At 40.0% G+C, this 24,304-nt stretch overlaps 1 protein-coding gene across 1 annotated transcript; it reads left to right on the forward strand.

Moving 5' to 3' along the window:
- Positions 1-1,874: 1,874 nt before the first annotated feature.
- Positions 1,875-22,432, forward strand: LOC141488717 (galectin-9-like). Its single transcript, XM_074189019.1, has 4 exons — positions 1,875-2,052; positions 15,928-16,019; positions 21,433-21,634; positions 22,223-22,432. Exons 1-4 carry the CDS (start codon positions 2,020-2,022, stop codon positions 22,331-22,333), a joined length of 438 nt encoding a protein of 145 aa, XP_074045120.1. The 5' UTR covers positions 1,875-2,019; the 3' UTR covers positions 22,334-22,432.
- The last annotated feature ends 1,872 nt before the right edge of the window (positions 22,433-24,304 follow it).

Genomic DNA, 24,304 nt, shown 5'->3' on the forward strand with positions numbered 1-24,304 from the left:
TGTGGGAAATTACTGGTTCTGGAGTCAGAGAATCTGGATCAGAGGATCCTGACTCTACCACTTATTGCCCGACTGACCTTGAACAAACCATTCTGGGCCTCAATTCTTCACCCCCCAAATAAGGGGGTTAGACTTGATGGCCTCTGGGTCCCTTCCAGGTCTAAATCTAGGTTCTTCCAACTCATCTCTCCCTTATTAAATGCCTTATAACATTTCCTCATACCCAAATTATTTTATGCATGGAAGCATTTCTTTTTTGTTCCTATATAAATTGCCTGTTCCTTGAGGGCAATGATTACGATTTGTAATTCTCTTGCATCTCCATTTACAATAGGGTCAATCACATAGCAAGTGAGCTTAGTCATACAAATCTGTCTGTTGAATGACCAATAAAGTCAACAGTGTTGTCATAAATACCCCTCCCGAATAACACATACCCTCAGTTGGATTTAGAAATTTATCATACCCTTTGGGTATTATGGAGGGAAAAGGAGAAATAGGAAAGGAAGGATTGATAGAAAGGTGGAAAAGAAGAAGGAGATAAGGGAAATGGGGGGGGAAAGGATGGTGGTTGAAGGAAGGGGGAATAGATTGAGGGAGGCGGTATTCAGAAACTAAGCACTGGTGAGGAGGAGTAGGGTGAAAGGAGGGGGAAAAAGTCCAAATGGAGAGAACCATGGAGGGTAACAAGGAGCTAATAATTATAGCTGTGAATGGGAATGGAATGAGCTCTTCCACAAAATGCAAGTGGCTAGCAGAGTGTGGATTAAAAACAGAAACAATATACTGTTTACAAGAAACACAAATGTCCTTCCCTTCTCTCTGTTCGCCCAAGCTCCCCTTTCTGCCTGTACAAACCTCTCTAGACTTGTTTTCTTTTTTTATTCGATTTCCTTCTTTGATATCTCTGTCCTTACCCCCTCTTCCCAACTCTCACTGAAGCTAGAGTTGTGCCTTAAAGGGCTGAAGTTTAGAGGGAACTAGCCCTATTTGTATAACTATGGCAGCCCAGAAATGAAGGGACCTGGCACTCAGTTACTCTCTCCCTCTATTAGAGTAGAAAGGTGCCAGATGACAAGCTTGTACCACACCTCTCCCCATGTCAACCAGATGACAAATGGCCAGTCAGCAGTCTCAATAATCTGATATCTTGCCCTTGAAAAAAGCATTTGGAAGTTTCTACATCCCCATCAAAGAAAAGACACCATTCCCAGAGAACCTGTCGTCCCAAGGTCTTATCTTTAATACCCACTTCTACATCTGAATCTGTCTTAAAAATTGATTTGAGAACACATTTGAGTCTATTCGTCTCACCCCCAAACTGCCAGTTATGACTGCATTTCTAACACTGACTGTACTCCCTAGTCTTTTCAGATAACACAAGGGGATGTAAGAAGATATGATCACTTCCATTGGTGTGGCATTGGGCAAGCAGTTTAATTTCTCCACACCTCAGTTTCCTCACCTGAAAAATGAAGGGGTTGGACAGGCCACTCTCTAGATCTAGAATATTCTAAAATGAAACCCTTGCCCTTCAAGAATTTGCAAGCTAGCACATTTCATCCAGTTATATGTGACTTGGAGATCAGTTTCCTCTATTATCAAATGAGGGAGCTGGACCAACACACCTAGGAGAAGGTATCTCCATCTATGAGTGGCTTCCTTCAAGCATAGTTCTGATGGCTCCCCGGCCCATGGTCTGCATTTATGGAGGTTCCCATTCTCTGTCTCTGGAAATGGCTTTGCATTCATGGACTTGTATATATGTTATAGATACATAGGTGCCAGATGTAGAATGGCATGCACAGTGTGCTGTCACAAATAGTTTTCTGCCCTGCCCCCTTTGGCCCCACCTTGAACAGTGGCCAACTTAATACTTCAGTTTCTATTTCTTGGTGGGAACTTACCCTTCCCAAGCCTTTGCTTTAATGTAAAGAGCAGCAGCAACAACAGCACCAGCAGCAGCAGCAGCAGCAGCAGCAGCAGCAGCAGCAGCAGCTGCTGCATCATCATAGCATCATGTCTTTCAAACAAGCCTCCTACCAGAATCCGGTGAGTCTTCTAGGAGTGGGCACTATAGTGAAGAAGTGGATTGTAATGGAGTGCAGTAAATTATTTCCATGCATCCATAAGAAGCTTGCTCTGGGGACATGCATCTGGGGTACTAGAGGAAACAGTCAGAGGAGAATGGATTGTTCTAGAGAGGATAGGGGACAGAGGGGGAAAAGGAACCCTCTGCCTCCACAGAGAATGTAAAAAGGTCAGAAGTTTGAGATGATCCAATCCCATGGCCATTCAACCCAGAGATGCATCCTTGATAATGATCATGGCTTGAGACCCATGGGGATGATTAAAGATGGTTCAGCTTGGGAGATGAGAAATTCCAGGGAAGAGATTCAGGATATGTGAAGGATCTAGCTATCAGCCTCAACTTCCCTCTTCTATCTCAAGACTGTCTTCAGCTTCCTTTTCATCTGCCTTTCCTGGTCTCTGATATGGATGACTACATTTTCCCATGAAATATCCCAGAAACTTAGAAGAATCATCAATCACACTTTCCAATTTAGAGCCCCATGTCATGGCATCACCTTCTTGCTGTCAAAGTCCTGTTGAAGAAGGAAGGTCAAACAAACTAAGGGACCTTAGAGATCATCTGCATAATAAATGGGGTTGAATTTTATCTTTGGTTTGCAAATTGTTGGTCTCAGGACCCCTTTACACTCTTAAAAATTATGAAAGATCCCAAAGAGTTTCTGTTTATGTTGGCTATGGATGTTTTTTCAGTTTTTTTCAAGGCATTGGGGTTAAGTGAGTTTTTCAGAGTCACACAGCTAGGTAATTGTTATGTGTCTGAAATCAGATTAGAACTCAGATCCCCCTGACTCCAGGGCTGATGCTCTATCCACTACCCACTGGGCTATGGATCTCAATAGTTATCTTACTAGAAATGGAAACTGTTCAAATTTTAAAATATTTTTGAATTCATTTTCATTCAAATTAATTTCACAATTAATTTTTAAAATTCAACAAAATCCATTTCCTATTAACATAGTTTTAATGAAAAATACCTATATTTTCGAGACAAAAGTTTTTTTGAAGATCTCTTTAATTTCTTTTATTTGTTTCTGCATTCAGTCTGTTATGATATGTTGTTTTGGTTGAAGTATATAAAGAAAATTAAGATTCACAGGATCTCAGGAATTCCTCCTTTCTTTCCCCCCCCCCCCCCCCCCCCCCCCCCCCCCCCCCGCCAAGGGGCCTAACACCTAATTTTAAGACCCATTTGATTAGATTAACTGCAAGATCTCTCCTACCTCTAAATCTATGACCTAGGTTAAAAAATTCTCTCTCTCTCTCTCTCTCTCTCTCTCTCTCTCTCTCTCTCTCTCTCTCTCTCTCTCTCTCTCCAAACTGTGTGTGAGGAGTATTGTACTTCATGGAATCATAATGTGAATAGCCCAGTGGTCACAAGTCTAACCCTTTCAATGTTCATGTATAATTGAGGAAACTGAAGCTAAGAGAAAATGATAGGTTCTTAGATCCAGGGTTGGAAGGGACCTCTGGAGTCATCTAGTTCAACTCTTTCAAAGTCTAGAGAAGAAAATAGAATCATATGGAGTTGAAGCAATTTGCCGCCATCATACAGCTAGTAAGCATCAAAAAGAGGATCTGAATCCAATTCTTGCTGTTTTTAGTTCCCCCTGACTCTACACACTATTCACTGCCTCTCTGCCCCTGTTACCTCTCATTCTATTGGCTTTAGGATAGGTTAAAGAGGAGGTCTGATCAACTCCTGAGACCCCAGTTTAGACTGTGAGGAGGTGGCCTTATAGCTAAGCTGTCAATGCTGTGGGCTCTACCGCTGTTTGAAGGTTGGAGTTTGAGGTCTTTAGCAAAAAGGAAAAGGTATGGAGCCCAGTTATGGAACTTTTAGGAGGGGCTTTCACTTCTAATGAGGCTGAGAAAGAGTATTCAGGTTCCTTGCAAGAGTGTACTGGTAGGGGGGCGGCTAGGTGGTGCAGTGGATAGAGCACCAGCTCGGGAGTCAGGAGGACCTGAGTTCAAATCTGGTCTCAGACACTTAATAATTACCTAGCTGTGTGGCCTTGGGCAAGCCACTTAATCCCATTGCCTTGCAAAAAACAACAACAAAAAAGAGTGTACTGGTACTAGCAAGTGAGTTGTTCAGTCATTTGAGTCCTGTCGATTATTCCTGACCCAATTTGGGGTTTTCTTGGCAAAGATCCTGGAGTGGTTCACTATTTCTTCCTCTAGCTCATTTTATAGCTGAGAAACTGAGACAAACTAGATCAAGTGACTTGCCCAGGATCATACAGCTACTAAGATTTGAACTCAGGAAGATGAGCCTTGCTGATTGCAGGTCTGGTGCCCTATCCACTGTGTCAGCAAGCAGCCACATGTTCTAGAAAGCAGAGATTCAGAGAGGTAAAGTCATTTATCTTGGGTCACACAGCTAACAAGCATTAAGCACATTCTGAAATCTGACTCCAAGTCTATAATTTCATCCATTACTTTAATTTTTGCCTGTGTTCAAAAATGCTCAACTTCTCCTTCTCCATCCCCAAGGCTGAAATTTAGCTTTGAGCTCCTGCCAGCAAATTCAACTTTCTTTTTTGTCTTTCAATTGGACCATTTGGCCGTCATGGTCAACTTCTTATGGAACCTCTTACTTAGAAGACCTTCTGGATTTTGTGAATTATTGAGAAATCAAAATAGAGACATGGCATGAAGTGGAAGACCACAAACGCTGGGCTGAGAATAACTACTGATTGGGTTCCTGTAAGCTTATAACCTCTCCTGCCTGAGAGTTGACCACCAGTTCCTCCTAGACTACTGTGGGCAAGGTGCTTCAATATACTGAGAGAAGAGAAGTAGAGATGGGAAGGAAACTGGCACCTTCCATCCCAGATCACTGCTAAATCTTGTATCCCATCATTCTATTCTGTTTCCTTACCTCCCACTTAAAATGTCTCCAAGGATGCCTGGAGACACTAGTTCATGTAGCTGTGGCTTCAAAGTCACAGTTGAAAAGCTTCAAACACAAACAAGTCCACACACACATGCACACACACACACACACACACACACACAGACACACAAAGATATATCTATGTAATAACCACATCTGGGAAGGCTCAGCCTCAGCCCCTAATGAAGTAGGGGTCGTGTGGTATTGCAAAACCCAAAGCTTTATGACAGACTACAGATGCTAGGGTCAAAACACAATTCTGAAATGGAGGCAGGGATACTCAGGGTCACACGGCTAGTAAGTCTCTGAATTTGGCAGATTTGAACTAAAGAAAATGAGGCTTTCTAGAGCTCCATCCATCCACTGTGCCAACCACCTGTTCCAAGATGCTCAGAGTAATAAATAAATAAATACATACATACATATACTTAATTATCTAAACAAGTCTCTAAAAATGTCTCCCATTTGAAGAACCTGCGAGAGTTGGAGGCATAATGAGCTATACTGGACTCTCTTTGCCTAGCCCCAGCCTACTTTCTGTGGGTAGAAAGCAACAAAAAGAAGTTCAGGAGATAGAAGTAAGAACATTTTGTTATTACTCTGTTACCTTCATCCAGGAAATGCACCAATGTCTGTTCAGTTTAAGCTCTAACCTCTTTCAAGAGTATTTGTAGTTTAAACATAGACTCCAGTAGGAGAATGAAAAATTTTCCTGCCTGTTAGTGGAGTTTCAAGCATCAGAAAACAGCTGTAGAAACTATTTGGAGGTCTTTCCAGAACCCCTGATATTATTCCATAGGAGTCTTGCTCCATTTAGCTGAGGCAGCATCTGCTCACAGTTTTGAGAGGCAGATGACATGAGGTTTTTTTTAATATCAGTTTTTTTTTATTTTTTTATTTTTATTAAAGATATTATTTGAGTTTTACAATTTTCCCCCAATCTTGCTTCCCTCCCCCACCCCCACCCCCACCCCACAGATAGCACTCCATCAGTCTTTACTTAGTTTCCATGTTGTACCTTGATCCAAATTGGGTGTGATGAAAGAGAAATCATATCCTTAGAGAGAAGTCTAAGAGGTAACAAGATCAGACAATAAGCTATCTGTTTTTTCCTAAATTAAAGGGAATAGTCCTTGTACTTTGTTCAAACTCCACAGCTCCTTATCTGGATACAGATGGTACTCTCCTTTGCAGACAGCCCAAAATTGTTCCCAATCATTACACTGATGGAATGAGCAAGTCCTTCAAGATTGAACCTCACTCCCATGTTGATGTTAGGGTGTACAGTGTTTTTCTGGTTCTGCTCATCTCACTCAGCATCAGTTCATGAAAATCCCTCCAAGTTTCCCTGAAATCCCATCCCTCCTGGTTTCTAATAGAACAATAGTGTTCCATGACATACATATACCACAGTTTGCTAAGCCATTCCCCAGTTGAAGGACATTTACTGGATTTCCAATTCTTTGCCACCACAAACAGGGCTGCTATAAATACTTTTGTACAAGCAATGTTTTTACCCTTTTTCCTCATCTCTTCAGGGTATAGACCCAGTAGTGGTATTGCTGGGTCAAAGGGTATGCATATTTTTGTTGCCCTTTGGGCATAGTTCCAAATAGCCCTCCAGAAGGGTTGGATGAGTTCACAGCTCCATCAACAGTGTAATAGTGTCCCAGATTTCCCACAACCCTTCCAACAATGATCATTATCCTTCCTGGTCATACTGGCCAATCTGAGAGGTGTGAGGTGGTACCTCAGAGAAGCTTTAATTTGCATTTCTCTAATAATTAATGATTTAGAGCATTTTTTCATATGGCTATGGATTACTTTGATCTCCTCATCTCTAAATTGCCTTTGCATATCCTTTGACCATTTGTCAATTGGGGAATGGCTTTTTGTTTTAAAACTATGACTCAGTTCTCTGTATATTTTAGAAATGAGTCCTTTGTCAGAATCATTAGTTGTAAAGATTGTTTCCCAATTTACTACTTTTCTTTTGATCTTGATTACATTGGTTTTATCTGTGCAAAAGCTTTTTAATTTGGTGTAATCGAAATTATCTAATTGGTTTTTAGTGATGTTCTCCAACTCTCCCTTAGTCATAAACTGTTCCCCTTTCCATAGATCTGACAGGTAGACTAGTCCTTGATCTTCTAATGTGCTTATAATATTGGTTTTTATGTCTATGTCCTGTAACCATTTGGGTCTTATCTTGGTAAAGGGTGTGAGGTGTTGGTGTAATCTAAGTTCCTTCCATACTAACTTCCAATTATCCTAGAAGTTTTTATCAAAGAGGGAGTTTTTATCCCAATGGCCAGACTCTTTGGGTTTATCAAACAGCAGATTACTATAATCATCTCCTGCTTTTACATCTAGTCTATTCCACTGGTCCACCACTCTATTTCTTAGCCAATACCAAACAGTTTTGATGACTGATGCTCTACAATACAATTCCAGATCTGGTAGTGCCAAGCCACCTTCGTTTGCATTTTTTTCATTAAGCTCCTGGCAATTCTTGACTTTTTATTTCTCCATATGAATTTACTTACAATTTTTTCTAACTCATTAAAGTAATTTTTTGGAATTTTGATTGGTAGGGCACTAAACAGATAGTTTAGTTTTGGTAGAACTGTCATTTTTGTTATATTAGCTCTCCCTATCCATGAGCAGTTGATATTTGCCCAGTTATTTAAATCTGATTTAATTTGTGTGAGAAGTGTTTTATAATTGTTTTCAAAAAGTTTCTGAGTCTGTCTTGGCAAATAGACTCCCAAATATTTTACACTGTCTGAGGTTACTTTGAATGGGATTTCTCTTTCTAGCTCTTCCTGCTGTTTCTTGCTAGACATATATAGAAAAGTTGAGGATTTATGAGGGTTTATTTGATAACCTGCAACTTTGCTAAAATTGCTAATTGTTTCCAGTAGTTTTTTAGATGATTTCTTGGGATTCTCTAGGTAGATGACATGATGATGTCATCTGTGAAGAGTGAGAGTTTTGTCTCTTCCTTCCCAATTCTAATTCCTTCAATTTCGTTTTCTTCTTTAATTGCTGATGCTAACATTTCTAATACAATATTGAATAGTAGTGGTGATAATGGGCACCCTTGTTTGACCCCTGATCTTATTGGGAATGCCTCTAGCCTCTCCCCATTGAATATAATGCTTGTTGATGGTTTCAGATAGATACTGCTAATTATTTTAAGGAACAGTCCATTTACTCCTACACTCTCTAGTGTTTTTAATAGGAATGGATGCTGTATTTTGTCAAAAGCTTTTTCACCATCTATTGATATGATCATATGGTTTCTGATAGGTTTGTTATTGATATAATTGAGTATACTAACAGTTTTCCTAATATTGAACCAACCCTGCATTCTTAGAATAAATCCTACTTGATCATAATGTATTATCCCAGTGATGACTTGTTGTAGTCGTTTTGCTAAGATTTTATTTAGGATTTTTGCATCTATATTCATCAGGGAAATAAGTCTATAATTTTCTTTCTCTGTTTTAACTCTTCCTGGTTTAGGTAACAGTACCATGTTGCTTTCATAGAAAGAGTTAGGCAGAGTTCCATCTTTCCCTATTTTTCCAGAGAGTTTATATAGGATCGGAACCAATTGTTCCTTAAATGTTTGGTAGAATTCACTTGTGAATCCATCAGGCCCTGGAGAATTTTTTTAGGGAGTTTATTAATGGCTTGTTGAATTTCTTTTTCTGAGATAGGGTTGTTTAGGCATTTAATCTCTTCTTCATTTAACCTGGGCAACTTATATTTTTGTAAATATTCATCCATTTCACTTAGATTATCAAATTCATTGGCATAGAGTTGGGTAAAATAATTTGGAATTATTACTTCAATTTCCTCCTCTTTGCTGGTGAGTTCACCTTTTTCATTTATAATACTAGCAATTTGGTTTTCTTCTTTCTTTTTTTAATCAAATTGACCATGGGGTTCTCAATTTTATTGGTTTTTTTCATAATAACAACTTTTGGTTTTATTTATTAATTCAATAGTTTTTTTGCTTTCGATTTTATTAATTTCTCCTTTAATTTTTAGAATTTCTAATTTGGTATTTGATTGGGGATTTTTGATTTGTTCTTTCTCTAATTTTCTTAGTTGCATGTTTAGTTCATTGATTTCCTCTTTCTCCAATTTATTCATATAAGCATTTAGAGTTATAATATATCCCCTGAGAGTTGCTTTGAATGAATCCCATAGGTTTTGCTATGTTGTTTCATTATTATCATTATCTAGGATAAAATGGTTAATTCTTTCTATAATTTGTTTTTTGGTCCACTCATTTTTTAAAATGAGGTTATTCAGTTTCCAATTTGTTCTGGATCTATATCTCCTTGGCCCAGTATTGCATATGACTTTTATTGCATTGTGATCTGAGAAAGATGTATTCACTATTTCTGCCTTTCTGCAGTTGATCATTAGGTTTTTATGTCCTAGTACATGGTCAATTTTTGTATAAGTTCCATATACTGCAGAGAAAAAGGTATATTCCTTTCTATCCCCATTCAGTCTCCTCCATAAGTCTACCATATCTAATTTTTCTAACAATCTATTTACCTCCCTAATTTTTTTCTTGTTTGTTTTATGATTTGATTTATCTAGATCTGATAGTGGGAGGTTGAGGTCTCCCACTAGTAGAGTTTTGCTGTCTATGTCTTCCTGTAATTCTTTCAGCTTCTCCTCTAAGAATTTGGGTGCTGTCCCACTGGGTGCATACATATTCAATATTGAAATGACTTTATTGTCTATGGTACCTTTTAGGAGGATAAAGTTTCCTTCCTTATCTCTTTTAATGCTATCTATTTTTGCTGCTGCTTTGTCTGAGATAAGGATTGCTACACCTGCTTTTTTTACTTCAGCTGAAGCAAAATATATTTTGCTCCAGCCTTTTACCTTTGCTCTGTATGTATCTCTCTGCTTCAAATGAGTTTCTTGTAAGCAGCATATTGTAGGATTCTGGTTTTTAATCCACTCTGCTATTTCCTTACATTTTAAGGGAGAGTTCATCCCATTCACATTCAAGGTTCTGATTACTAATTCTTTATTGCCCTCTGTGCTATCTTCCCTCTGTTTGTATTTTTCCCCCTTTCCCCCCCCTTTTATCCATATTACCCAGTATTTTGTTTTTGAATATCACCCCCTTCAGTGTGTTTGCCCTCCTATATCACACCCTCCCCTTTCTTTCCCCTTTCCCTTTTTCCCTTTTCCCTTCCCTTCCTTTTGTTATTTCCCATTATTTCCCCCACTCCCCTTCCTTTTCTCCGTCCCTCCCTCCCCTTTTCCCCTTTTAATACTTGAAAGGTTAGATGTTTTATAAGTTAACTGAGTCTGTGTAGGTTGACTTTAAGCCAAGTCTGATGAGAAGAAGATTCAGGTGTTTCTCCTCTTCTCCCTTCTTCCCCTCTATTACCATAAGTTTTTTGTACCTCTTAGTGTAATGAGATTTGTCCCATTCAGTCCCCTCCCTCCTCCTGTCTCTTTCCTGTCCCCCTTTTGTAGGGAGGTAGTGTATTTTTTTAGATCGTTCTTTCTAGGTCATAGAAAATTCTGAGTGTCTGTCCCTTTTAGTTCAGTATATTCTATTGAATAGAGTCAAAATTCCTGAGAGTTGTTAGAGTCTTTCTCCCAAGTGGGGTTAAAGCCAGTTACATCCCATTAGATAGCACTCTCATGGATAGGTCATGGATGTCCATCATTTCTGGCTAGGTATATTCTTTCTGTTAGAGTTATATTTCTCAGGATTTGTGAGAGTCTCTACCCCCCCCCCCCATGCTGGGATATAGCCAGTTTCAACTTACTGGATCGCATTTTTTTCCTTTTACTGCCCCCTCCTTTTTTTACCTTTTCATGTGTCTCTTGAACCTCCTGTTTGATGTCCAAATTTTCTGTTTAGCTCTGGTCTTTTCATGAGAAATTTTTGGAATTCTTCCATTTCATTAAATGTCCATCTATTTCCCTGGAAGAGAAGGCTCAGCTTTGCAGGAAAGTAGATTCTTGGCTGCATTCCAAGCTCCCGTGCTCTTCGAAATATCTTGTTCCAGGCCCTTTGATCCCTTAAAGTTGATGCAGCCAGGTCCTGCGTGATCCTTACTGTGGCTCCTTGATATTTAAATTGTTTCTTTCTGGCTGCTTGCAGGATTTTCTCTTTTATCTGATAGTTCTGGAGTTTGGCCACAATATTCCTTGGTGTTTTCATTTTAGGATCTTTTTCTGGTGGGGATCAATGTACTCTTTCAATAATTACTTTGCCCTCCAATTCCATGATATCAGGGCAGTTTTCCATCACTAGATCCTGTAATATTAAGTCCAGGCTTTTTTTCTCTTCAATGTTTTCAGGAAGTCCTATAATTTTCAGGTTGCCCCTCCTTGATCTATTCTCGAGGTCAGTGGTTTTGTTGATGAGGCATTTTACATTTGCTTCTATTTTTTCTATTTTTTTGATTTTGTTTAACTGACTCTTGCTGTCTCATGGAGTCATTAGTTTCTGTAGACCCCGTTCTTTTTTGGGGGGAGGAGTTTTCTTCATTAACCTTTTGCAACTCCTTTTCCAATTGGTCAATTCTACTTTTGAAAGAGCTTTCCATTTGACCAATTGAGGTTTTGAGAGAATTAATTTCTTTTTGCATTTGCTGATTTGAGGATCTGAGAGATTTATTCTCCTTTTGTGTTTGTCCAATAGTACTTTCTAAGGTTTTGTTTTCTTGTTGCAAGGTATTAATTGTCTCTCCCAAATTTTTAAGCTCCTTCCTTATTTCTTCAAGGAAGTCTTTCTGTGCTGGAGACCAGATTGTATTCTCCTCAGAGGTTCCAGGTCTCTCTGAGTTGGGGTCTTTCCCTTCCAGGAATTTTTCTATGGATCCACCTTTCCACTGACCCTTCTTCATTATGCTAAGACCTTGCGTTGGGGGTGGCTGGTTCACCTGGGCTTGGGATCGCCAAAGGCTTTACTGAGTGCAGTTTCTCTGGATGCCCAGTAGGAGGTGCTGGTTGCTTTCTCCGGAGTGTCTGTGACCTTGGTTGAGAGGCCTTCTCCCTTTGCTTGAGGGAAGGAATTGGAGCTATTGAATTTTTTTGCCTCCAATCAATGGTGGGCTTTACCCTGGCCTGAGGTTATTCCTCAGCTGGGCTGGTTCTTTTGCTCACAAACCTGGGCCTGAGGAAGAAGTAGTTTGCAATTGTTTGTTTTGGAGGAGGCCTCAGTGCAATGGAGGGGCAGACTCAGAGTTTCTCAGACCTGAGGAGCCCAGGGATGGCGTCCGCAGCTCTCCTGCACCAGACCTCTCCCCGCGGCCCCTTCCCCAAGCTCCAGGGGGACAGCACCAACACCAGCACCTCTGCTTCCCCACGGACACAAGCCCCTTTCATCCAGCCCCACTGCTGATCCAGCAGGTCCGGCTCTCGGGCCCTCAGACTCCTGGTTCCAATTCAGCTGTTAATCTGGCTGATCCCGGGCTGATCCTCCCTCAGAGCCCAGACTCCCCTGCCCATACTCAGCCAAGGCTGCTGTGGGAGACAAATCCGGAGGTAGATGTTCCTCTCCTGGCTTTTCTTTCTGGGTTTCCTGGTTTGGATTTCTTTTAAGAGGTTTGTTTCATGTGATAGATGGGGAAGAGATCAGGAGACTTTAGAACTGTGCCTGTCTTCTCTCCGCCATCTTGGCCAGAACAATATCAGTTTTAAAAAAGAGGATACTGAGGTCTTGGGGAGTGAGAATTTGACAGAAGTCACCAAATAGTAAGAGGTAGAATAAGGACCAACTAGAATAAGGTGTGGCAAGCACTCCCCTCTCTCAAATATCTTTGTCTGTTTGTGTGTGTGTGTGTGTGTGTGTGTGTGTGTGTGTTGTGTGTGTGTGTGTCTGTATGTATGTGAAGGGATTTTACAATAATCTTCTCTAGATGAGGAAGGAGAGGCAGGTCAAGGCTTTCTAGAACCTGGGTTCAAATCTAGCCTGATACTGCATGTCATTTAACTTTGTCCTTGACCCTTATCTGTAAAATGAGCTAGAGAAGTTGACAAACTATTCCTGTATCTCTGCCAAGAAGACCTCAAATGCGTCATAAAGAGTTAAATGAGACTGAAAAACAACTGAACACATATATCTCTTCTGATTCTGATAAAAAAAATTTTAAATTTTATGGCAATAAATTTGTGTTCCCAAGGTCACACAGCTAGGTAATCATTAAGTGGCTGAAGTCACATTTGAACTCAGGTTCTCCTGACTCTGGGGCCAGTGCTCTATTCCTGCACCATCTAGCTGCCCTGTAAATTTCTTTTTTGCCTAACTTATTTCTTGATTTTGATTTAGAATAATAAAACTATTCATCCACACAAACATACAGCAGAAAATGGTATGAGAATTTTATGTTCTCTTGTTCAGAGATGGAAATTCAATTAAAAATTTTAGTCACCTAACCTAATGAAAAAAGAATATCTAGTTATGATATGAAATATTTACCTTTCTATTAGCTAGTGATGATCATCATATTAAAAGATAAAAGTTATTGAAGTGCAGTTAGATATCTTGCTTTAATTTTTTAGCCAATTAGAATAGTTGATAAACTAATACATATACATTTATATTATATTAACCAACCTTCATAAGGAAAGAATTCTTTCAGAAGTGACATTCAGTCCAATCGACATTAATTCGTGCCAAAAGTGGGATCTCTGGTTTAAACAACTTTTTCCAAGGAAGGGCTTTTAAAAACAATAATTCCTATCATGGCATTATTAATCTGGTTACCTTTAGCATTTTAAACCCATATTAAAGTCATCAGGAATAGAACAATCACATTCAATGAAAGAGACTATAATCATGTAGTGCTCCTGAATGACGCTGTCAACCGACACTTCATTGGAAAATCTCCCAACTAGAAGAATTGTTACCTGAGCAGAGGATAAGTTTAAATTGGTTTGGGGTGGATTAAAGATATCGAGAAAGTGCATGCCCAGAGTTTTCAGATAATCTGACATCTGTGTTGCAAGACTGCAGAAGTTAGAAACATTTTTATCACATGATTACATGGCTGATGAGGAACAATTATAAAGCAATAGGGGAAAAAGGGAGTTATGCAAGTGGAGTGTAGACAATAAGAGCATGTACATGGGTCTTATTATTAGCTGGAAATCTTGGGGTTTTTTTAGGGTTTTGCAAGGCAGTGGGGTTAAGTGGCTTGCCCAAGGTCACACAGCTAGGTAATTATTAAGTGTCTGAGTCTGGATTTGAACTCAGGTCCTCCTGACTCCAGGGCTGGTGCTCGATCCACAGCATCAACTAGCCACCCCTTTAGTAAAACTCTTAAGAGATCTGTGACTCTAGTGACTTTCTATTACTCTAGTAAAGGCAATGTTTATTCTAGAAAAATGGGTCTCAAACCTTTTGATCTTAGGGTCTTTTGATGCTCTTAAAAATTATTGAGGACCCCCTAAGAAGCTATTGTTCATGTGAATTACATCAATCAATATTTATCATATTAGAAATGAAAATATCTTGGTATTATTATGAAAGTATTTTTTTTCCTCATATACTCCCTGAAAGAGAGTCCTAGGGGTTGCTGAATGACATTTTGAGAATTCTGGTCTAGTAACAGCTATGCATACTTGTTCACCAAAGATATGATGGAAAAGGAGATTGAGCTTGCTAGTTAAAAGTAACAGAACAGGGACAGCTGGGTGGCACAGTGGATAGAGCAACAGCCCTGGAGTCAGGAGGAGCTGAGTTCAGATGTGACCTGAGTTCAAATTTAACCTCAGACATTTAATGATTACCTGGGAAAGTCACTTAACCCCATTGCCTTACAACCCCCCCCCCCAAAGAAGTAATGGAACAACTGAGGATTTTTATCTTTCAGAGCAGGGGAGGACTACTACTGAGGGATATAGTGACAATATTATTTAAAAAATGAAACCATTGTAAAAAATATTTTAAAAAAAAGAATTGAATTAAAGCATTTAAACTTTGAAAAATGCCCAGAAAGGAAAAGAAGGAAGTACAGAAAGGAATAAAGACAAGAAAGAATGTGTTGAAACTGTGATGTGAAATTTAGTAGTGGCATTATTTTTTTTAGGTTTTTGCAAGGCAAATGGGGTTAAGTGGCTTGCTCAAGGCCACACAGCTAGGTCATTATTAAGTGTCTGAGGCCGGATTTGAACTCAGGTGCTCTTGATTCCAGGCTGGTGCTTTATCCACTGCACCACCTAGCTGCCCCATGATGTGAAATTTAATACACACTTTTATAAAAAAAACAAAAAGGCTCATAATAGAATTTCATAGTGTGATGGGTGTCTGATATATGGTGAACTCCATCAGTTTTCTAAGATGGTGCACAGGAGAACAATTCCCATTACAATAGTTTCTTATATAATTCCTCCCTTTTCTGCTCTTCTTTGTATATTGAAATATTCATGTTTGCTTATGTTTATTAAGGTCATAAAAACAATAAAATGAGAACAATAAGCAATAAAATGGACAAGGCAGAAAAAAAGCAAGAAGTTCTGAAAAGGATATAAATAGGACCATTTTACTGCCATGTTGCATTTAATCTAGACTTTTTGAAAAACAAATTGCAAGAGAAATTCTTGGTTTCTTATTCAATTTTCTTTTTTGTTGTACGTTGAAATACACACATTTGCTAATAATTGTTAAGTTCACAATAAAAGTGAAAAACTATTTTTAAATGATTACAAAAATAATAAGAGGAGAAAGTCATGGTTGAGAGAAAGACCCCCTCCCCACCATTCCATTTGGTGCTGGTGATGGAAACTAGTAAAATCTTGGGGAGCCATCTTGTCAGGATCTGGTCTTGATTTGCTTCACCTTTGACTCCAACCTTGGTCTTCAGAAAATAGGACCTTCCTGAATGTTTTGCTTTATGGCCTACAACTGACAATTATATCCTTCCTCTTTTCTGCAGCTCATTCCATTCTCTGGACCTATCCATGGAGGACTCCAGGATGGACATGAAGTCATTGTGAATGGGTCAGTCCTTCAAAGCGGAGGGACCAGGTACTTGTTTCCTCTTACATACCTTGTCTCTGAGTAGGCCAGGGCATCCATCAGTAGGTAGAGGCACAAGGATCCAGTTCCAGAAATGTCCCTGGCAACTGCTTCAACCTCTCAAGTTATTTTACCTGATTTCAGGAACTGAAGAAGCCCATGGGTCAGAAAGTCATATGATGATGGCATATGACAATGATATACTGGCTGACCCTCTGCAAGACATAGATTTACAGACGTGATCTAAAGAGGGGAATGCACTTTCTTGGCCAAGCTTCTGGACCTGATCTTATCTGAACCATTAAGGGAAGGGAGGAAGGGAGGGATTCAAAACCTTGCAAAAAAAAATGATTGGTAGAAACTACCATTGTATGTAATTGGTAAACAAATAAAATATTTGTATAATTTTTTTTAAAAAGATATCTTGCTAGGAATTAGGGATAACAAGTTTTTTGTTTTTGTTTTTCCTAATGAGCATCTCCCCTCAGCGTGCTTAAATTATAATGGAGGGAGGGGCACAGAAACTACAGAGAACTGGATAAATACAGCATAAAGTATAATGAAATCAGAGGACACAGCTAGCAGGGGCTCATTCTAGGAAGAGTGGACTACCTTAAAGTGAATACCCAGAAATGGTAAATAGCAGGGAATGGCATTTTATTTGGTCATACTGTGACCCTAGACCATGTAAGAATAGAAGATGATGCTTTAGCCTCATTGTTTAGTCATTTTTCAGTTATGTCTAACTCTTTGTGATTCAATTTGGGATCTTCTTGTCAAAAATACCCGAGTGGTTTAGTATGTCCTTCTCCAGGTCATTTGACAGAAGGGGAAACTGAGGCAAACAGGATTCAGCAACTTGCCTAGGCTCACAAATTAAGTGCCTGAGGCCAGATTTGAAATCAAGAAGATGAGCTTTTCCAGATCCAGGGACAGTACAATTGTTTTTTAAAAAATTATTTATTGAATGCAATGGGGTTAAGTGACCTGCCCAAGGTCACACTCTAGGCAATTATTTATTGTCTGAGGCTGAATTTGAATTTAGGTCCTCCTAACTCTGCAGCTAGTGCTGCATCCACCACACCACCTAACTGTCCCCCCATTGAATCTTTTTTTTAAAAAGTATTTTAAATTTATTTATTCTCATTTTGTACAAATTTTTTTTATACATTAATATAATATTCTTGTTTAAGAGTAAACAAAATACCCCCTCCCCCCAAAAATATAGACTCGCTTGAGCAATAATGTAAAGGGGAGAGAAAAAAATTAAAATTAAAAAAATAATAGTAATAATTATAGGTATGGTCAGGTGGCACAATGGATGGAGCACCATCCCTGGATCCAGGAGCACCTGAGCCCATATCTGGCCCCGTACACCCAACAATCTCCCGGACATGTGACATGCAAGCCACCCCAACCCCACTGCCCTGCAAAAACCAAAAAAAAGAAAAAAAAGCCCCAAAATAAAATAAAATAGTAATAATAGTACCGGCGGCTGTGTGGCAGACAGAACATTGGCCCTTGAAACAGGAGCACCGGGTCTAAATCCAGCCTCAGACACCTAATGATCACCCTGCTATGCGGCCCCAGGCAGGCCACCCAGCCCCATTTGCCCTGCACCCCCCCCACACAATAATAATAGTAATAAAAAATGTGCTTCAGTCTTTGTTCCAACACCAACAACTCTATCTCAGGTGGAGCACATTCTTTAGGATAAGTCCATCACAAAAGTTACTTCCATATTTTTCCACCTTTGCCATTGCTGATCACAACTCCCTCCTTTTGTATTTCTCCACTACCATGTATTATATTTTCTCTCTCCTTTCACTCTGACTCTGCTGTAGGGTCACTGAGTGGCTCAGCAGACAGATCCCTGGTCCTGGGGCCAAGAGGCCCTGAGCCCCCCACTCCCACCCCTTAAGCCCAGCATCCACCTGGCCCTATGGTCCTGGACAGGTCATCCAATCCCAGCCCCTTGCAAGAAGTAAAAAAGAAAATGTGTTATATCTGACCACTCTCCCCCCCATGGTCCATCCTCTCCTCCATCATTCACATCCCCCCCTTCCCCCTGTCCCCCACTTCTTACTCCAGATGTCTATACCCCATTGAGTATATTTGCTGTTTCCTCTCCTAGCCACCTGTGATGAGAGCGAAGATTCCCTCATTCCCCCTTGCCTTCCCCCCTTCCATATCACTGCAATAGCTCATTGTAATGAAGAAAAATCTTATTATATGAAATATCTTGGCTTATTCCCCCTCTCCTTTTTCTTTCTCCCATTACATTTCCCTTTTTTCTATTGACTCCATTTTTATACCAATTCAGCTTTCTCCTGTGCTTCATCTATAAAATCTCCTTCTACCTGCACTGTTAATCGAGAAGGTTCACATGAGTATTATCAGTGTCATTTTTCTGTACAGGAATACATGCAGTTCATCATCAAGTGCCTCATATTTTCCCCTTATCCTCCATTCTCTATGCTTCACCTGAGTCCTGTATTTGAAGATCAAACCTTCTGTACAGCTCTGGCCATTCCAACAGGAACATTTGAAATTCCCCTGGTTCATAGAAAGTCCATCTTTTTCCCTGGAAGAGGACATTCAGCCTTGCTGGGTAGTTGATTCTTGGTTGCACTCCAAACTCTTTTGCCTTCTGGAATATTATATTCCAAGCCCTATGAGCTTTTAATGTAGTTGCTGCTAAGTCCTGTGTGATCCTGACTGCAGCTCCACAATATTTGAACTGTGTCCTTCTGGCTGCTTGTAATATTTTCTCTTTGACTTGGGAGTTCTGGAACGTGGCTATAATATTCCTAGGGGTTGGTTTTTTTGGGATCTCTTTCTCAGGGGGAATCTGTGGATTCTCTCCATTTCTATTTTGCCCTCTGCTTCTAGGATATCAGGGCAATTTTCCTGTGGTAATTCTTTGAAAATGATGTCAAGGCTCTTTTCTTGATCATGACTTTCAGGTATTCCAATAATTTTTATATTATCTTTCCTAAATCTGTTTTCCATATCAGTTGTTTTTTTCAATGAGATGTTTCACATTTTCTTCTAATTTTTCATTTTTTTGGTTTTGAAGTAATGAGTCCTGATTTCTCATAAATTCATCAATCTCTCTGAGTTCTATTCTTTGTCTGATGGATTTGTTTTCCTCAGAGAGTTTTCTTATCGCTTTTTCCATCTGGCCAATTTTACCTTTTAAAACATTCTTCTCCTCAATAACTTTTTGAACTGTTTTATCCATTTGACCTAAGCTGGTTTTGAGCATGCTATTTTCTTCAGCATTTTTTTGGATTTCCTTGACTTGGTTGCTGACTTCATTTTCATGTTTTTCCTGCATCTCTCTCATTTCTTTTCCCAATTTTTCTTCTAACTCCCTCATTTGATTTTTCAAAGTCTTTTTTGAGCTCTGTCATAGCCTGAGCCCAATTTCTGTTTGTTTTTTTTTTTTGGAGTCTTTAGATGCAGGAGCTCGTGCTTCCTCATCTTCAGACTGAGTATATTGACCCTTCTCGGGATCATAGATAATGTATTTCTCAATGGTGTTCCTCTTGTTTCTCTGCTTGCTCATTTTCCCAGCCCAAGCCGGCTTTGGGGTGCTTCCTGAGCTTTTGGGACACTCCCACAAGGGTCTCAGTGTGTGAGGCTCTGTCCTTCCTCCTGGTCTGTGAATGACCGTATGGTGGGGGGCTGTTCTATGGGGGAGCCTAGACTGCAATAGGATCTGAATGTGTTCAGAGCCCCAGAGTCCTCTTCTAGAGGCAGAAGATAGAGCTTGGCAGTCTCTGTCTCTTCACTCCCCTCCCTCAGCTCAGTGGGCTCATGCCCTGGGGGCTCCTGCTTACCTGCTCTGCCTGCTTCTGTTCCTGGACCTGGGCTGTGGTGGCCACTGCTTGCTGTGTGCCCTGAGGGCTAGGCTTCATGTGCTTGCTCTGGCAGAGTTCCCCCCACTGTTCCCCCAATTTGTGCCAGGTGCTCCCCGGGGACAAGCTCAGGAAACTGCCCCACTGCTGTGAGCCACTGCTCCCAACACCCTAGGGCTGTCTCTGGGAGGCTGAAGTTCTTTTGCTCTGGCAAGCTGCCCCTCTGGTGGGCCACCCCTCCAACCCCAGGGAGCAGAGTCTTTCTGCTCTTTTCCAGGTTACCTTGAGTAGGAGAATTGCCTCACTGTGTCCCTCTGTGGGTTCTGTCTCTCGAAAATTTAGTTAGAGTCCTTAGTTTCAAAGATTTATGAGAGAGCGCCTAAGACATGATCTCTCTTGTCACCATCTTGGCTCTGCCTCCCCCTCCATTGAATCTTTTTTTTTTCCCATTGAATCTTAACTACTGTGGCTCCTTACCTCATCACTTGTCCATTAATTTGTAAAACTTAAGGACTACATGTATTATGTGTGATCTTTATTTTGCAGTTTCCCCAGAATCTAGCTTAATAAATATTAATGAACCAACTTTGTGGGCTCCCCTAAGATACTCAGCTATTACTAGCTCAAGCTAAACTAGGAATATGAATCCAGAACATTGCCAGGACAAATAAACCATGCTATTAAATTAATTAAGCAACATTTATCGAACTTGACAAAGTGCCCATGTGGAATTCGAAGGATTTTGGAAATAATATTCTGGGTACAGAGTAGGAGGTGCTAGGTTTGGAACCAAAAGACTTGGAGTCAAATCCCAGGTTTTTCCACTGGCTACCTGTATAACCTCAAGAAAGTCACTTCTAGTCAGTGAACCTCAGTAGTCTCCTCTGGAAAATGAGAGAGTTGGATAAGATCAGAGTCTCTTAATCTAGATTTCAGGGAGTCTGTGAAACTGGAGGGCAAAAAAAATATATCTTTATTTCATTGTATTGAAATGCATTTAAAAACAAGATCCTGAGAAGTAGGCCCACAGGCTTCATTAGACTGCCATAGGAATCTATACCTAAAAAGGTTAAGGCCTTCGGTACTAGGGGATGGCTAAGAAGAGCACTGCATGGGGAGTTAGGGAACCTGGGTTCAAATCTCAGTTCTGCTGCTTTCACCGACTACTGGAGGAGACATTCTATGAGGGCAGGAGCTGTGTGGAGCTAAAGTGTACATCTTCCCTTCCATCTAGTACATACAACATCCCAATGGATGGAGCAGATTGAGGGAACTGCATGGAGGAGGTGGGACTTGAGTAGAAGGGAGCTAAAAATAAGTGGACATTCCCCTTTATTTACCATCTAAAGAAATAACAGAATTATGCACCTAGAGACAACACAACATATTTCTAAATGCAGGTATTTGCAATAAAGAACCAAAAAAGGGAAAAATAGCACAAAGACTAAATGGAGGAAGGAAAAAGTGAAAAGAAGAATGAGAGAGAAAGCAAAAGACTCTAAGACACCAGAATATACTGCATCCACTAACGGCTCTTATTTTTTTGGCTCTGGCACTAGATTTTCTGTGAATTTTCAGCATGGGTTGGATGGAAACAACATCGCCTTTCATTTCAGTCCTCGACTTGAAAATGGAGGTTATGTAGTGTGCAACACAAAGAAGAATGGATCCTGGGGGCCTGAGGAGAGGAAGATGCAAATGCCTTTCCGGAGGGGGGTGCCTTTTGAAATTCGCTTTCTGGTCCTGAGTACAGCCTTCAAAGTAAGCAACAGAATCATCCCTCCTAAGTCACCTTCCTCTGAGAAAGAGAGCACAGTGGGTAATAAGTTAGAGGCCCTGCGTTCAAAAGAGTCAACTTCAGATGTAAAATATAGCTTGTTTGAAAAAGATCAGAGGGTTTTAATAGTCCACATGCTCAATGTGAATCAGTAATGAAACACAGACACAACAGTAGCTAAATGTAACCTTAGGCTTCACTGGGAGGCAGACAATAATCTTGATGTATTTTGCCCTATGCTGACTGTATCTGGAGTACCGTGCTTGGTCTTTGGCATCACAATTTTTAAAAATCCCTGATAAACTGAAATGTATCCACAGGAGGTCAACCAAAATGGTGAAGCATCTCGAGTCCCTGCCAAAGGTAGATGAAGCAACAGGAAATGGCATGTTTAGCCTTAGAAGGAAGTGTCAATGGGAAAAACCCAGTCCTGGGTTGGGGCTTGATGTTGGTCATCCTCAGTGACTGGAGACCTGATGTTAGGTGGGGGAAGATCCAATCTCAAGGACTCATGTTTGTGACTCCAAGGTCCCTCTGGCTTTTTTGTTAATGCAGCTTCCTCTTGTTGGCAGGTTATCGTGAATGGAAATCCCTTTTTCCAGTACCAGCACCGGCTCCCTTTCCAGGAAGTGGACACCATTTCAATTCAGGGCGAGGTGCAAGTGTCCTCCATCAAATTCTAGGTCAGAAAGGATGGCACAGGTCTCCTACACTGTCCTATTGAATGACCTAAAGTCTGAGATTTCTTCAGTAGAATATTATAGAAACATTATAGAAATAGTTAAAGCTGTGTGCTTTGTGTGTTATATAGAATATTTTAGAAATATTATAGAATATTATAGAAATATTATAGAATATTATAGAAATATTATAGAAATAGTTAAAGCTGTGTGTTACATAGAATATTATAGAAATATTATAGAATATTATAGAAACATTATAGAATATTATAGAAATAGTTAAAGCTGTGTGTTTTGTGTGTTACATAGAATATTATAGAAATATTATAGAAATAGTTAAAGCTGTGTGTTTCGTGTGTTACATAGAATATTATAGAAATATTATAGAATGTTATAGAAATATTATAGAAATAGTTAAAGCTGTGTGTTATGTGTGTTATGTAGAATATTATAGAAATATTATAGAATATCATAGAAATATTATAGAATATTAAAGAAATATTATAGAAATAGTTAAAGCTGTGTGTTATGTGTGTTATGTAGAATATTATAGAAATATTATAGAATATCATAGAAATATTATAGAATATTATAGAAATATTATAGAAATAGTTAAAGCTGTGTGTTATATCCCTTCTGGCCCCTTCTCCTCTGACAAGCAATTTTATGTTACCTTGACCAGAATGTAGAGAGTAAACTTACCCTGTCTTATCTGGACAAGTCCAGATGGTTCTACATTCCTTGTCCTGGAGGGGGAGAACCTGTCTCTGTTTGAATTATAGGCTTATTCTTTAGAGTAATTTACACCTATAGATTGTGAAGACCACATTCCTCACTAACGAGGATGGGACAGTGGGGGGGGGGGGGGGTTGGGGATTGCCCTAGGATAAATGGATCTTGGATTTCCTGCTCTTTACCACCTTTTCTCTCTCTATGTTTAAGACAGAGCAAGGGGTCCAGTTCTAAAGAATTGAATAAAACTTTTTTCTTCATACCTTGAAAAATCTCCGAGTTTTATTTAAGCGCGTAAACACATCCCACACAGCTGGGGGCTCATTCGGGATTATATGCCCATTGAAGACCATTGCTCTCTCAGAATCTGGCGAAAAGGCACTGCTGCCCAGAATTTGGCAGTTTGTCATTTTCTGGGAGTCTTAGTTTCCCCTCTGTGCAAGTGACCTGAAGCAGAAAGACTTGGTTAGAAGAGAAAAGTAAATCCGCAGCCCAAACTGATCGATCAGTGGGACAGCAGCAGTTGGTAACTCTGTGCGCAGGCCCGAAGGTACGACCTTGGAATCTACTAGATTCCTGGAAGGTCAGGACTATTTGGGTGACTGAGGGTTGGGGGTGACCCCACCATATTGGGTGTAAGAGACTTGGATCTAAGGGCACTTGATCCTGAGAGGTCTCTGTCAATATTTAAAATGGGAAGAGCTCAGTCCAGGCCTTCCCCCACAGAAAATAAGGGAAATAAGGATATAGGAGATGGAACACATTTGGAGGGCCTTTGGGAGGGAGAGACTGTTGGACACAACACTAAAATCTCCCCTCACAGCATTCCTGAGAAGTCAGGAATTTGCCATTGGCCAGTGTTTGTTTATATGTGTTGAAATTGTCAGTTTGGAAAATTCTGTTGTGTTTGTGTGATCTGTGCTTGTGCCTTGTCTGTCTTTATGTGTACAGATTGTCTATTTACTTGTGCGTTTGGTTCCTCCATTGAGTTGTTAAAAGGAGGGAAAAGGGGGAGTCAGTGAGTTCCCCTAAAAATTTCCTGGGGTTGCCTCATTTAAATTGCTGCTCTTTATTTTGGGGCAGTATTCATCTAATGCCCTCACTGGCTCTCCCCTTGAGCCTGCTTTCTGCCTCTGTTACAATGGGTAATATGATCCCTCCCTCCTCATCCCTGCGTTGTCTCTTGAGCACTTCCAAGAGGGATTTTTTAAAATTTTTATTTAAAAAGGAATGGATTTTGGT

The sequence above is a fragment of the Macrotis lagotis genome, chromosome 5, assembly GCF_037893015.1.
Source record: "Macrotis lagotis isolate mMagLag1 chromosome 5, bilby.v1.9.chrom.fasta, whole genome shotgun sequence".
Lineage (NCBI taxonomy): Eukaryota > Metazoa > Chordata > Mammalia > Peramelemorphia > Peramelidae > Macrotis > Macrotis lagotis.

Coding starts and splice junctions, on each gene's coding strand:
- LOC141488717 (XM_074189019.1), top strand. CDS start 2,020: ATGTCTTTCAAACAAGCCTCCTACCAGAATCCG. Junction 2,053..15,927: donor AAGCCTCCTACCAGAATCCG/GTGAGTCTTCTA, acceptor TCTTTTCTGCAG/CTCATTCCATTCTCTGGACC. Junction 16,020..21,432: donor CTTCAAAGCGGAGGGACCAG/GTACTTGTTTCC, acceptor CTCTGGCACTAG/ATTTTCTGTGAATTTTCAGC.